General features: G+C 37.4%; 1 protein-coding gene across 2 annotated transcripts in view; it reads right to left on the bottom strand.

The window, feature by feature from the left end:
* Nucleotides 1–351: 351 nt before the first annotated feature.
* The window catches only part of LOC5578825 (beta-mannosidase), a 32645-nt gene continuing 16565 nt past the window's right edge, over nucleotides 352–16431 (bottom strand). For both annotated transcript variants that reach the window (XM_021846243.1, XM_021846253.1), the window contains 6 exons: nucleotides 10814–10979; nucleotides 10451–10755; nucleotides 9890–10254; nucleotides 9427–9809; nucleotides 1511–1984; nucleotides 352–1458 (listed from right to left, as the gene is read on the bottom strand). In XM_021846243.1, coding sequence (XP_021701935.1) covers nucleotides 380–1458; nucleotides 1511–1984; nucleotides 9427–9809; nucleotides 9890–10254; nucleotides 10451–10755; nucleotides 10814–10955 — 2748 coding nt within the window. In that variant the 5' untranslated portion in view covers nucleotides 10956–10979 and the 3' untranslated portion in view covers nucleotides 352–379. The remainder of the gene's footprint in view (nucleotides 1459–1510; nucleotides 1985–9426; nucleotides 9810–9889; nucleotides 10255–10450; nucleotides 10756–10813; nucleotides 10980–16431) is intronic.

The following is a 16431-nucleotide window of genomic DNA, read 5'->3' as shown; positions in this document are numbered from 1 at the left end:
CAACTATGCGAATTCCATTACCCACTTGCCCCACGGTACCTTATAAGAATGGTTGTAGTAATGACTAATGTGGAACTTTGAATGTAGGCTGAGATTACCTCTTCGACGAACTAAGTATAGCATGTTTGGTGCTATTTACGGGCTGCAGAGGCCTTTCAATAGTTTCTTCTCTCTTTGATTGTAACTTGTCTCGTCGGCTACTTCGACGAAGATTCTGTTCGTTTTTTGATACGAATGACCATTTTTAATATGATTAGTTTTAATATGACATTATTGAGGCTTTGAAGCCTGTTGGTGGTAGAAATAAAAAAATGGAGAAGAAAAGGATTTCTCACAAAGGAAAAACAAACGTCATATTAAACATACTTTATTCAAAAATCTATCCTGTTTGTCGCAATAGCAATTCGTTGACCGTCAAAACATCGATATCGCTGCTTTGTAGTTTAGATTTGCAGCCCATGTCGACACATTTCAGATGGACGGTCTGTATAGGCGTAAACTGTAGGAATCCATTCTTAGAGAATTGACATTGCTTCAGCGAACTGTTATCCGGTGTCAGTGCCAAATACAAAAATACAGCCGGCGAACTGACGACTACTTCCAGACTCACATGTACTACATTGTTATTCGCATTACAGTTGACCGCTGCTATTGTGATCTTTACCTTAGGATCCATCATCTGCGTTGCAGTTTTAATTTTTCCCAGAGGCACGAAGTTCTCGGCTATCTTTGTACCGTCACGGAGAAGGTTGATCAGCAGAAGGTGTTCCTTGGGATCCATATTCTTTTGGCGCAGATGATCGTATATGTCATAAGATCCAATCCGTACAACCGTATTTTCTGGAACTTTGATCGCGCCGAAAGTGAGGTTGTCAACTCGCATGAACTTATCCCACTGATGGATATTAACCTCTACTGACCATAGCTCATCCGAACCTAAAGTGTCTCTAACTAGATATACGTCTAGCTTGTTCATAGCGTTGATGTATGCTACGACGTGATTTTGCGCAAAAACGTCCTTAATCCAGTATTGGAGGATTTTGTACTTGCCGCCATATTCTATACTGGACCAAGAAGGGGCTATCCAGACATCGTTCAGTTGCCAGTAGAGTGCACCCATTGTGCCATATTCGATACGTTTTGAACGGTAGACTTCAGTTTCCGTTTTGACGATCATTGCCTGCGAAATTTGGCTAAGGTAAATGATGTCTCGCCAGTAGTGTGAGGAGTTATTTTTTGGCATAGGAAGGTTTTCGTCTATCATATGAAGGATCGGGACGTTCCCTAATGGGCTGTGCTGGCGATGCTCGATCAAATCGGTCAATTCCTCATTTCTAAGGTCTCGTACTGGCCAACTAGTAAGCGCGGGGAATGACTGGAAGCCGTATTCCGAGATGAAACGACCTCCTCTGTAGATGATAGGATTCCAACCATCGTGTATGTAGTTGTAATAGTGAACTAAAAAAAAGTGATTATTGTTTATTAAGAATATTGTCAGAATAATTCTTACCATCGCCATATAGAGGGTCCTGAGGGTTCTTGGCAATATAACCTTCCTTTGCCGACCGATCTCCGTTGGATGGTGATGATATTAGAATTGTGCGCCATTTATCTATCTTCGCGATTCTGGGTTGAATTACGCTAACGTACAGCTTCTTGTATTCTTCGGTGTAGACGTCCTCATTTTCCTTCGTTCCGTACCAATTTTGGCGTAGAGCCACTTCATTTTCGTTGTTGGTCGCCCAAATTGCAATGCTGGGGTGGTACTGGATTCGTCGAACGTTTTGAATTACTTCGACCTTCACGTTGCTCAAGAAGGCTTCATTTGCAGGATACATGGAGCATGCAAACATCATATCGTGCCAAATCAGAATGCCCAGTTCATCAGCAAGCTGATAGAAGTAATCGCTCTCATATACCCCTCCTCCCCATACGCGAAGCATGTTCATGTTGGCATCACGAGCGGCACACAGCAAAAACTGAACTGAAATTGTAATACAGATATTAGTTTCAATCATATTTCAAATCTTCATCCTTCAATATCTATATCTATGATCGATCGTATCTTTATTCGACTGCATGTCGTACGGCAAAATGGCTGTTGTACCCAGTATTGTGAAAAACTCAAATTCTTATAACTCACTCTTGATATTTTTCATGCGTGAGTTGTCAACCACACAACGCAGCGGTCAAAAAATCATGGATGAGTTCGCTCATCTGCTTGATTCATTGCCTCATATTTCCACTGTTTTCTCGCACGAAGCCGTGATTTATCGTAAGTATGGTAAAATTATAATAATCCTTCCTACCGCAAACAACAATTTGAAACAATCACTTCAGGTTGCAATCCTGGGCCACGTTGGTCACCCGGTGAACACAGAGTAGATTCTGGAAGTTCCAAAGATCTTAGTAATGTAGTCAATTGACCTATTTTGTAGAACCCAGCTATGAGACATTTCAAAATTTTCAGAATTTAATAAAAAAAAATCAACTAATAATAATAATAATAATAATAATAATAATAGAAAATATAAAGATAATCTTAGATGTTTTGATCCATGTTGAGCACTTAGTAGCCACGAAGTTGATTCCAAGAGTTCCGGTTAGATGGTCAAATGATACACACATTTTGCAGAATCTTGTAGAAAAAATCACCTGAAGTAATTTTAGCTGTTCTGAGGTGATTAGGGAAATGGTTCCAGAGGTTCCGGACCAGCAGACTACTCATAGAGTACAAAACGTATCAAAATTTGCAGAGCTATATAAAAAAAATACTTGAGATTTTGTATGTTATCCCGGTGAGCAAAAAATGGGTCCAGGGATTTCAAGTACATTTACACTATTCAGAGTACATCCATGCGATAAAATAAGATGGGGGCCATCATGACGCAGGATTGCTAAGAATTCCTCTAGTGATTTGTTCATAACATTTTTTTTTTCTAAAATGTTATGTCACATGATCTCAGCCAAAAAGTAGGGGACCTGGGGTTAAATGTACTTGCACCAGTTAACTTTCGGGCTGTCGCGTTGTTGTACTTTATATAACCATTGTGATTTATATGCTATCGTATTACAACAATGATATATATGAACACCAAACCGAAATGTGTTCCTCAAAAATCTTCTTATGGACGATACATCGACAGTTTTTGTTTACCGTATGGCCCTTTATACCAAAAAAAAAATAGTTTGGAATTCATTACCAATTTCCTTCCGCTCGGATGACGGGGTTGGTGGTCTAATGGCTACCACTTCTGCTCCATAAGCAGAAGGTCATGGGCTCAATCCCAGGCCCATCCCTTTCCTCGTACTTTATATCTTTGCTTCTATTTTCCATTCTTAATCTATCATACACAAACTATTCGTTCATAGCAAACGCTAGAACCAGAGACGGACGAGAAACCGTTTCCCTAACGCCGCTTCCATTCTTCCACGCGCATCAGTGTCGTAAAAATTCAGCCGAATGATACCCGATCAGTGCGAAAACGAACAAAAACAAACTCCGCTAGCAAGAAGCCAATCTGACTTCGAGTGCGAATGCGACGAAAAAGAGAGTGGGTGCCAACACACGCACACATTCAGTTTCACCCACTGTTGGTGTCATTTCAAAATTCAGTTTCACCTAGAGGCACTGAAATTGAAAATTGAATATAAAAAATTACAAATGAATTTTTATATTACTGGTGTAAGAAAACGACAATGTGATGCCTCCAGTTGATGAATCATGATTGTCTTTTAATAAAAAAATACAACTTTTGCAGTTTGTGGATGTTTTGTGGGGTATTCTGACGGAAATGATTTTTTTCACTAGTGAAATTGAATTTGAATGTCAGTAGTGGATGAGAATTAGTGTAGCAAAAGTAATTGAAAAACTGAATGCACGTTCTACCAGATTCGTGCATGTATTGTCAAACAAACATTCACACAAAGAAGAATTCAACGATGACGGAGCCTACTGAGGATCGGCGTTGTTGACTGTATATTGAAATATGCAGACACTGACGCGCATACCTTTCCTTACGCCTGATACATAGGCAGTCTGCTAACCACAAAAGCAAACCTCTCTGCCTTGCCTTTCCCCCAATCCATACACTTCCGCATGAACTAGCGTAGATACAGTCGGACTCCACGGTTTACAGTGGGTCAGTATAAGTGCAACATCATTTCCTTCCCCTTCCCCACATTGGTCTGCATTCTGACGTGGCAGGCACCATTGTCGCGTAAAAATAGAAGATCACCAGCACTTATACACTGAGGGTGTCTGTTAGTCCCAAGCAGTCATTCGGTTGGTTCCTTGTGTAAGTGCAGCTGATCTGGCGATACTGGAGTAGCATCCACGGGCGGACAATCAAGCTCAAGCTCATCATTACCAATTTCCTTCCGCTCGGATGACCACTTTGAAAGATGACGTTTTCGGCAAAGTTATTCAGTAGCTCAAGGGCTATCATAATTTTAGCAAAAAAAAAAAAATCGAGATTTTGCCACCAGTCGGCGCTAGTAAGCATTAAACTTTTGTTTTGCAGATATTTCAGGAGTTTTATGCTCACCAGCGCTGCCTGGAGGCAAAAGTTTTGATCCACCTGCTAGAACAATGATAGTCCTTGAATTACTGAACAACTTTGACGAAGACGCCATTTTCATGCAAAAGTTTCATGCTCACTAGCACATAATGCGTACGACTAACATGATCGACAACAACAAGTGTTTCAATACACGAATCTAATTTATTTATATTTAACCTGAATGGTATTAGGTAATTTTTTGACCTAATTATTGTATACTTTTAGAAAATCAAACGTTATTCAAACCAGACTTTGTGTGAATTATTGTTTTTGCACTTCTTCCCGAGCCAAGACTCATCACAACATTGAGGCCAAACGCATCTAAACGGAATGGCATTATGCACCAAGCAATGAAACTAGATGACTCATTGTGTTTGAAAGTTAGTATTGTTAATAAAAAAAACACTAATTTTGTAAGATTTTTGCTTATAACATGACACAATTGAACATTACCAAGTTGATAAAGACTTAGAAAAAAAAGTTATCATAATTGTAGTTTATTTGGTATGGGTTCGATCTGCACTACATTTCTACAATCAACCTATCACAGAAGACAAGCCTGGTGAAAATAAAATAATTTCAATTCGATTTTTCCGTTAATTACACGGAAAATTAAATATGTGCTTGAAAAAAATAAGAAATTTTATATTCTCAAAAGTACAGCAAAAATTTATTTTTTTATTATTGTCAAAGATCGGTACCTAGAAGAGGTTTAAATAAAAAATGGAAAAAAGTATGGGTATTCTCAAAAATAAAAATCAAAAACCAAAGTTGATAAATTTGCGAATAAAAATAAATCATTGTCCAAAACGTGTTTACATCGATTTTAGATAGCGAAAAATGATACTTAGATCGAAAATAAAAATTTGGGTATTAGAGGTTTAAATTATCCAAAACGCGTCAATTTTTCAAGGAAGCTTGTTTGTTCGTCATGACGCCGAGCCTGTGTGACCGGATCTCTTTGGCAAATCGTCGTCATACGACGCTGGTTGAGTGACGATTCTTTTTAGTTTCGTCGCCGACTTTTTCCATTTAGCGGTGACGATAGTCTACCCTGATCATGAATATCTCTTCTCTTATCCGTCGGATTGAATTGCTTGCATCAGCAAATTTCTTCATTATGGTTTGCAGAACGAGTACTTACATTCCAGTACTAACGAGTTTGGAACATTTTTTAAAATTTCTCCATAGTAATTTCCATATATACCAACATCGTCTTTGGGCCACCTTTAAATCATCACCTAGAAAGCTGCGAATTTCACAGAACACTATTTTTATGGTAAGAAAGATATGGGAGTTTGCATTTTCAAACTTTTTTATTATTTGAAGCATCTTAATAAGTAACACAGGAGTACAGGTCGGACTCGATTATCTGGAGACTCGATTATCCGGGATTCGATTATCCGAAATTGTAGACCGATTATCCGGAATTTGTTTTTTGATGTTCTTGTTTTTCAATTTTTATGCATAAATCTAAAATAATTTGGTATTGCAATATACAATATGGATGGGTTTGCAGTTTTGAACGCATTTTAGAAAAGGGGGGTTTATTTTTGTGTATGCTGGCAAAAAAAAAAAAATGTTTTGTAAAGATCCCTACTGTTCCTAGACATAATTTTTGGCTACGCCACCGCATCATATAAACAAAACAACGAGAAAAGATAATATTTAAGTTCTTTTATCGAAGATTTCAATTTTTTTTCTTAGTGATTCGATTATCTGGAGGATTCGATTATCCGGAGTGAAAAAAAAAATCGATACTCCGGATAATCGAGTCCGACCTGTACATTGATAGCTTTCATACTTTAATATTAAAACGGAGTTATTTTTGAAGGCCCAAGCTGTTTGATTTATTTTTCGCGCGCTCGGAGTGTTTTTTCGTTTGGCTTCGTTCGCTTGGGTAGTGCATTGCGAAGGCCCAAGCCGTTTGATTAAATTTTCGCGAGCCAGAGCGTTAACACTTCATTCGCGCGCCATCGGAATGATTTTGTATCCCTGCTTAAGCGTGTTGACGCTGAGATTGTGACTGTTCAGTCAAGGATGGATTACCAACTGGTGAGCTCGTTTGATGCTTGTAATAACACATTTTTACCATGTCATGCATTTTTTTTATTTATTTGTTGAACAAACTATGGATGGTTTGACACATAAAGTGTTGGCATAAGCGCTTATCAATGTTTTAAAAACATCGAGATTCAAACCTTCGAATAGTTCGATGTTTAAGATGTCGACGCATTGATAGATAACTTTTTAAACAGAGGTTACATGAATCGCAACACTTACCAACTTACCACTTTAAATTGGAAATTGTATTATCCAATAGTAACTCGTAGCTAAAAGTTTTCTGAACACAGGTTACATTCATTAGGGTTTATAGGCAGTTTGAAACTGTCCTCTGATGATTTAAACCTTTTCTTCTTCTTTCTGGCGTTACGTCCCCACTGGGACAGAGCCTGCTTCTCAGCTTAATGTTCTTATGAGCACTTCCACAGTAATTAACTGAGAGCTTTCTTTGCCAATTGACCATTTTTGCATTTGTATATCGTGTGGCAGGTACGATGATACTTTATGTCCTGGGAGTCGAGAATGTTTCCAACCCGAAAAGATCCTCGACTGGTGGGATTCGAACCCACGACCCCAGCTTGGTCTTGCTGAATAGCTGCGCGTTTACCGCTACGGCTATCTGGGCCTGGGATTTAAAACTTAAGGGGATATTATTTTTAAGTCCATTACATAGTGACCCCAGGATCCCCATATATGTAAATCCGGTCCTGTACGTAAAACGCTATGTACCTCTGGTATCCGTGAATGTGACTTAGACCTTTGAAAAAAACCTTAGACTTATGAGATCTTGGGTAACTCGTTTCAACATCGGATAGGTTATCGGAGTATAAGGTCCATTGTCTTTAGCAAAATCGTTCAACAGCTTAACCCAATTTTGTTGCTACCGTTTCATATTACGGAAACTTAAGCCCTCAGTGCAATCTGTCTGTATGATTCCTCAGATTTATCAAACCTTCAAAACACTTAAATTTCGAATGATGCGTGAAGATTGTGATTCCGCAACATGAATGAATATAAACAAATAGAAATGTCTGAACTTTTTGTGGTTCTTAAAAAGACACCAACACGTTAATGCTTCCAGTGGACGAATTGCCCTTTGAAGGTAGCACCACACTAGACAACGGACTAGCATGCAACGTTCAGTGGCACAGTCGAAATACGTTCCTAAGCCCACACGGTTCTTATTCCGCACGCTTCGTTACTTTTGCCTCATATTCCGGACTTTTTGATTCGAATTAGAGACAGCTTAAGGTGAAGATAAATCAAAGCCAAACCTTAAGTTTTTAAGAGCACAAATCTGGAGAACCAAACATCAATTTAAGCTGAAAACCTTATCGATTGGTCACTAGCTGGTGGTGACCAATCGATTATGTTTTCAGCTCAAACGGGTGTTCGGTTCTCCAGATTTGTGCTCCTGAAAATTTGAAGTATGGCTTCGATTCATCTTCACCTTAAGCAAATCATATCCATTTGAAGAAGCAAATCTCAAGTACCACTCCATATATCGATGTGAAAAATTTATCACTCTAATTCTATAATGTAGTGCATAACCCATTCAATAGGGTCCTAAAGTTCTGACCCTATTTTAGTGCCAAACGCTTAAGTTTAGGCCAAAAACACATGTTCACTCAATTTTTTTTTAATTATTTTCGTTCGTTTTAGTTAGAAAAAACATTTTATGTTTTTTTTTTTAGATTTTGTCACACCCCTTGGCTTAAACTCAAAATTTTGGTGTATTTTGTTTTCCGTGCCCCTTTCGAAATGTCAGATAGGAACAACCCCAGTGTTAAAACTAAATTCCCTGTGGTGTTTTTGTCGATTAGGCGAACTTCAAACATGATCAAAAGTGTCAAGGTTCATTTATGAACCCAATTTTTGAAATAAAGTTTAAATACGATATAGCCGTTATTTGAGCGGAAAAAAATGCTAAAGTAGTTGCAGTAATATGCTCTTTCGTGTTATTGAATGAAAACAAAATTTTATTAAACATTTGAGTATTCTATTTTCAGCTTCACCGGTTCATTAAAACTCGAGTTTTGCTTTTACAAAGTTTTGATGATAATTGTTAGAGTGAGATTAAGGATAGGGAAAATAACACGGTCTCCCGTGTCACCTTAAGGCAGTTGGGCACTTTTAATTTTCATAGATATTTATTGAAAACGAGTCTCGAAAGTGAGAACTTTCAAACGGCAAAAATTTAAAAATTTCGTGCGAAATCTTTCCCATGCAAAGTGTCTGGAATTTGAAGCTGTTCGTAATATGAATCAAAACGGTACTGGAATCCAAAATAGCAGATCAGAAACAAAATGGCGACTTAAAATGCTTAGTTTGATTTAAGTCCTCACGGGACGTCATTATAATCACCCTATACATTTGAAGAAGCAAATCTCAAGTACTACTCCATATATCGATGCGAAAAATTTATAATTATGTTCTATATATGTAGTGTACAACCCATTCAATTTTCAGCTTCATCGGTTCACCAAAACTCGAGATTTACTTCTGCAAAGTTTTAATGATAATTGTTAGAGTGAGACAAAAGATAGGGAAAATAACACGGTCTCTTGTGTATACTTTATGGATAGTCCAGTTCCTAACGAAAAGCTTATTTCACCTAGGTTTCAAATAATTTCCATGATCTTGTGTCGCCATTTTGGTTTTGTTTTCTTTGTATTCGAAATGTCGGCAAATACCGATTTCCAACTTCTTGTTGTTGAGCCTGTTCAAAACATATTGCCTGGATATTCCATATTTCCTGCATGTAATGGTTTTTTTGTAAATCCATTGCACTTTTACTTACCATAGTTTTCGTCATACGAGCTTTCCGGCAGCACCGATGAAGGAATCCAATTCGATCCTTTCATAAACATCGGCACATCGTTAACAATGAAGTAAAACATAAGCCCATCGGAAGTACGTTCCTGGCTGAGTTTGATGGTTCGGAAACCAATTCGAATGAGCTTCTCGTCGATCATCGCTTCCCGATCATGAAGCTGTACATTGTTGATTGCGTTGTCTTCCCATTTCACGTAGAGGTTGTACAGTTTTTGTCGTCCGTAGCCGTTGGGCCACCACAGGTCTACCGCGGTTTTGTTGACTTTTAGCGTATGCTCTACGAAGAGCTCTCCTGAGTCATCGCTATTTTTGTCCACGTTGATGATTTCATTCTCTAGTTGTACGCCCCTGTGTGAATAAATGCCAGGATAAAATGGTGCAAGATAGGTTATGTACCCACATGGGTCACCTGCAACATTACAACTTACAATATTTTGAACATCAAAGTTCCTTGCAACCTCCGTCGGATAGTTCCCGTTTCCAGGTAAACTCCAACCACCATCCTCCAGTTTGTCTCATCGTCAAACAGTGCAAAGGTTATGTCTCGAATTTTCGCAGACTCATAATACTCCAACCGCACGGGTTTCCACAGACCCATTGAGGGTACTGCCAGACCCCAATCCCACGCAAAGCTGGCTTGCATTTTACGTATCATGTTCACGTGACATTCTCCGTTGTATCTCGCCGGAGGACATTCTGGGACTACCTTCAGATGGTCGTAACTAGCAGCCAGAAGCGAAGCTTCCGAAACGGGTGATCGTATGTGGATTCTAAGTTCCGGGACATTTTTACACTTGAACGAAATAATATGGTTATTCTTAGCAATATTTGAATCGAAGCTACGAACAGGCTATAATCTTGATGTTTAGCTACTCTGAAACCTTCATTGACGTAATAAGTCCAGAAAACGCAAAAATATTTTTGTGGATTTATGATTAATGTTAAGCCTCTTAATATCTTCGATAGCTTTGGTCATTTGTCTTACCTACCTCGTTCCGGAGTACGTTTTTCACGTTGAATCGGTAACGAACGAACATGTTGCTTGTTTCGCCCAGCAATTCATCGTTGAGGTATACTTTTGCGAATGTGTCCACTCCGTGAAGAGTCAGTACCACATTGGTAAAGTTCAGCTCCTTAATGTTGCACGCTAGCGGTAAGGAATAGGTCCAATTGTCACGAGCTATCCATTTCGTGGTCAAATCGTTTTTGAAGTCCAGCACCGATTCGATGATCAGAGCTTGCTCTAGCGCGCTGTATATTCCCGAAGGAACTGTTTGGTTCTCTATCCGGAGAGCTGCAATAAAAATGTTAACTTTTATCGCGGCGGTGACCTATAATTTGGTGATTATTACTTCCATTTTCGTTTTCAATGCGCCAAAATTGACTGAGATCCCGCTCACCGGACTTTTTCGAAGTAACATTTTGATTTAAAAGTATCGTGATGAGCAATAGCAACACGAATATGAAGAATTTGAGTGTGTCCAACATCCCCATTCAATTTGTGTTCAGTTGATGCATCTGTGAGAAAAATAGAATGAAAGAAATATTATGAATTGAAGCACCATGTATGTTTTCTTGCATATGGTTATATCCTATGCCAGTGATATACAGATCAAAGATATCCAAAGTATATTAATACTGCTATGAAATAGATATGGCCCATAATGTATTATATGGAACATCGAGTCATAGTTGGTTCACTGTACGTTAATGCGTAAACTTGGTACTTAGCGGTGATAGTGTATCTATCTATCTCATAGTTCATTTATTATTCATTTTCAATCTCGAACATGCTTAGATATGGAATGTCCATCACAGCCCATGTGTGAATGGGCACTTTTTGACACTTTTGACGTTAACTACGTCTTACGGCAATATACTGGGTGTCAATTGAAAATCTAAAATAATGCGACCGTCACGAAATTATGTAAGATTTTGAATACCGTAAAACGGGGTAGCTTTGATAGTTTTTTCGAAGAAAACTTGCATATTTTTGCATGTTGTTTCAAAGATTTACAATTTATATTTTTTAAACAAGTACTGGCATCCTAGCTATCGATTACAGTCGATAAATTGGCAAAAGATTTATTTTGATTGGATATATAATTTTTCTTATAATCGAAAGTTGCTTTTCTGTTTTGGGGTACCGTAATCCGGGGTATCATTGATCAGCGGGGTAACATTGATCGGAATGACTCATATCGTAAAAAGTTCGTATCATTATTTATTTATGGAACATTTCCAAACCATGGATGTTGCTTCTCTTTCTTATATCCATGAGCTAATGAAAGTGAAGATTTTTGCGAAAATTGCGTTTACCTTATGCGTAAATTTGTCAACTTTTCGAAACAATGATTCCAATGGGCAAGGATGACACTACCGAAAATTCATGTCTCACATAGGTTCTGCAAACGGTATGAGCAAGAAAAATGCGGTTCTTACTAAAAATAGCATCACCGAAAACGATTCCGTAGTCAAAATTCTCCTAAGTATGCTGAATTATGCAACATTAACGAATTACTGTAAAGAATATATAATTCCCTTAGGAAATTGCCTACCTTTAGGCGTATTCCGTGGTTCGGAGTGTTTTTATTTTTAAAATAACTCAAAAAGTAAATGACTCGTAAGCGTTTGGTCTTCATATTCGGCTTCGGGGGTCATGATTTAAGTAAGTAACGACATTTTCAATATTACCGAATGTTGTTTACATATGTGATCAATGTTACCCCATATCAGCATAATCAAAAACTCACTTAAAACATTTTTTAAAACATGCTTAAATCTTCCAAAAAACAAAATGCAGCGTGTAGTCACGAGCTATGGCTGGCAGTACTTGTTTTAAAAATACAAAATTTGCAACATTAGCATTTTCAAACGAAATACTTAAGAAATATTCAAAAAAATGATCAATGTTACCCCGGATTACGGTAACTTTGATAATGGAGTATGATTCGAACAAAATGGAATGAATAACGAACATTTGTAGGGCATTGCATACCTCTAGGCGTTTAACGTTATATGGAAATTTCTGACTTAGATTACAAAAATGGTCCCAGTTTGTGAAAATGCTTTTCGCTAAGAGATTTGAGACCGTATTCAAGTTCTATGATAACTAGGCTATCAAAGATAAGTGGCCAACTATTCAAAACTACATCAAATAGTGATCGTAGAACAGACCCAAGTAACCACAAGCATTATACCATTGCATTAATTTGGTCGAAAGTCAACATTTTTTGCATTAATAATGTTATCATGCATTTATTCAATAACTGTCAAGCAATGATGCATTTGATTAACATTGTAAATGCTTTGTAGCATTATTTTAATATAGCATTATGCTAAGCGTTTAGAGTGAATATACAGTTATGCTGTCATACAAGATCACATACCCTCATTAAACGCACTCGAATCTGTAATAAATAAGTAAGTTTTGTGGAATATGGAAGAATAATGAAATGACTTTCTCTCATCTCGAACCCCCATTTCATGATCTAAGGATATATGTATTCATTCAGTATTATTGTATTTTATCTATGAGACTCTTTTATTCATAAGGAGCGAGAGGAAATGTCGATCAATTTCTCTCCCCTGAAATGTGTTTAATGCGCTAGGGCTTTGTTTTGTGGGTTTAGTTCTGTTATTTCCTCTACGAGAAAGAATGGTGATCAAATTCTTTCTATTGATGTTTCATTTGGTGAGGAAAGGAAATCAATCGCCGAAGAGAATTCTTTCTATTCGCAATAACTGGGCGAATAGTAATGTTAACACAAACAGCAGCTTCGTTTATAAGGAACTTTTATCCTACCTTATTACATCAGCAGCTTTAGCACAGGACACCAACGCGCCAGGCATCCAGCACACCATCATCCTAGTTGTGGGTTCGAATCCTGATTCCAACAAATAAAAATAATTAAGCTGGTAAAGGAAACCATTGAAAGGTCGTCAATGGATTCATTGTTTTGTTTATTTTTAACGCAAGCCCTAAACATACATTATTTTAAGCTAATATACATCATGAACCCTAAATATACAAACATAAATGCTTTAGTAGGGCTTGTGCATTAAAACTGCTTTACCAAGTATTGCATTAATTTGGTTGTCGTGGGGCCCTTTTCCACTTTAATTATGCATTATAAAGCTCTTAAAGGTTATGCCACTTTAAAACAAAATCTGATAGCACACTATAGAGCAAACATAAAGTATTCATATATAGCTTCGTGGTTACTTGGGGATTGTTTGTAAGCGTTTCAAAAATGCTAAAATTGTGTAAATTTTATAAATTTGTATAAAAAGTCTAAAATGTTCTTGATTCAAATGAAAACCGCTCTTACATGAAGTGTCATACTAATATTCTTTAGTATTGCATTCGTTTTGCTTAACTGATTAACATAAATTATGATATTTCGTTTAGTATGCGGTGGGTTACGCACTATCAAAGTTACCCGCATTAACAAAGTTACCCCGTTTTACGGTACTAATAATTCAGTCATTTACAGGTACAATTTCAATATTTTCCCACCAATCGGTCGGGAATTTATACAACCTTTTACTCAAATTACGAATACTTTTGATTTTTGACGATAGACTGTCGAAAATTGTGAAAATGTCGACCCCTTTCTTACGCAACCAAACACGTGGGTTGGGAAGCACACTATAAAAGCAGACCAATTTCTGCTTCTTCACTCATTCTTCTTTTGACGTTAACTTCGTCTTACGGCAATATACTGGGTGTCAATTGAAAATCTATAATGTTGCGACCATTACGATATCATGTTAGAGTTTGAACTAAAGGAAGGCTGCAACTATGACAAACGACTAAAATTCAAATGCAGAAAATCACTTGGCGTAATTAACGTCATGCGGTCGTGTCTTGTACACAACCCCCTCTGATTTTTTTTTATTATTTTTTTACTGTTGTCATCTGAAAAAGCATACGTCGTTTATCCGTCCAATCAGTGAGTTTTATGAAAGATTATATGAATGAATTGACGTAAACACCAGGTCACTCTCAAAGCCACCTGGCTTATACGCTAAACTATCCGAATACACACTCTGCAAACCGAGTGTTTCTTCGGATATGTTGGTGTATGTGCTCACGTCAATCCGTTTTCCTCTTATTGCACATTGCACGGTGACGTCTTCAGAAAATCACTCTCTTTTCCTCCACCGGGAAATCTGAAAACAACGGTGCCAGTTCCTGTCAAAGTTGACAGGTACTGGTACCTTTGTTTTCAAGTTTCACCAAAGAGCGAAAGAGAGAGAATTTCGCCGTGAAATGCCTAATAGTTCAATTACATATTTCAGAACAAATAAGCGCTGTTCTCATGTCCAATCAGTGTAGTATTAGGTAAAGAATGCATGTCAATGAAAAAATGCATTTCAACCATATTGGCTCTTACGTCGACTATGCGAATATGGGCAGATCAGTTTACAGGGTGTCCGCATATTATCCGAACAATGAAATATTAGGGAAGCAGAGTGGCGTCAATGTCAAAATTGGAACAGCGGTGAACTGTCATTTCCATACTCCTCGTTCCAATTGAGCAGGAGACCTGTCAAAATTACACCATGACATCACTCTTGTGTCTATAAAACTCTAGGGGGAAGTTATCGCTCATTGAAAACAATAAGGAATAAATGTTCTTTGAAAATAGAAAATTTGAATAGACTCATAACTTCGTACTGAGATAAGCACGTCAAAACGTTCGGGTACGTTATTCACGAGAGCCACTAGCCATTCTAGAGATATGCTCTCACTAAATTAAAAAAAAATGTCTCTTTAATATTTGAAATGATCTTCACCCAAGTAACCACGAAGCTATATATGAATACTTTATGTTTGCTCTATAGTGTGCTATCAGATTTTGTTTTAAAGTGGCATAACCTTTAAGAGCTTTATAATGCATAATTAAAGTGGAAAAGGGCCCCACAACAACCAAATTAATGCAATACTTGTTAAAGCAGTTTTAATGCACAAGCCCTACTAAAGCATTTATGTTTGTATATTTAGGGTTCATGATGTATATTAGCTTAAAATAATGTATGTTTAGGGCTTGCGTTAAAAATAAACAAAACAATGAATCCATTGACGACCTTTCAATGGTTTCCTTTACCAGCTTAATTATTTTTATTTGTTGGAATCAGGATTGGAACCCACAACTAGGATGATGGTGTGCTGGATGCCTGGCGCGTTGGTGTCCTGTGCTAAAGCTGCTGATGTAATAAGGTAGGATAAAAGTTCCTTATAAACGAAGCTGCTGTTTGTGTTAACATTACTATTCGCCCAGTTATTGCGAATAGAAAGAATTCTCTTCGGCGATTGATTTCCTTTCCTCACCAAATGAAACATCAATAGAAAGAATTTGATCACCATTCTTTCTCGTAGAGGAAATAACAGAACTTAACCCACAAAACAAAGCCCTAACGCATTAAACACATTTCAGGGGAGAGAAATTGATCGACATTTCCTCTCGCTCCTTATGAATAAAAGAGTCTCATAGATAAAATACAATAATACTGAATGAATACATATATCCTTAGATCATGAAATGGGGGTTCGAGATGAGAGAAAGTCATTTCATTATTCTTCCATATCCCACAAAACTTACTTATTTATTACAGATTCGAGTGCGTTTAATGAGGGTATGTGATCTTGTATGACAGCATAACTGTATATTCACTCTAAACGCTTAGCATAATGCTATATTAAAATAATGCTACAAAGCATTTACAATGTTAATCAAATGCATCATTGCTTGACAGTTATTGAATAAATGCATGATAACATTATTAATGCAAAAAAGTTGACTTTCTACCAAATTAATGCAATGGTATAATGCTTGTGGTTACTTGGGTAGTGGGTTCGAATAAAATTTATCTTCCGCCATAATGGCAGCGTCCATTGATTACGTAATGCTGATATTTATTATCAATTTTCGACTGCCTCCCCTTCTCCGTAACGTGTTTTGCA

The sequence above is a fragment of the Aedes aegypti genome, chromosome 1 (assembly GCF_002204515.2).
Source record: "Aedes aegypti strain LVP_AGWG chromosome 1, AaegL5.0 Primary Assembly, whole genome shotgun sequence".
NCBI classification, from domain to species: domain Eukaryota; kingdom Metazoa; phylum Arthropoda; class Insecta; order Diptera; family Culicidae; genus Aedes; species Aedes aegypti.
Note: the sequence above shows the minus strand (reverse complement) of the source record. Positions and strands in the feature narration are given on the sequence as shown.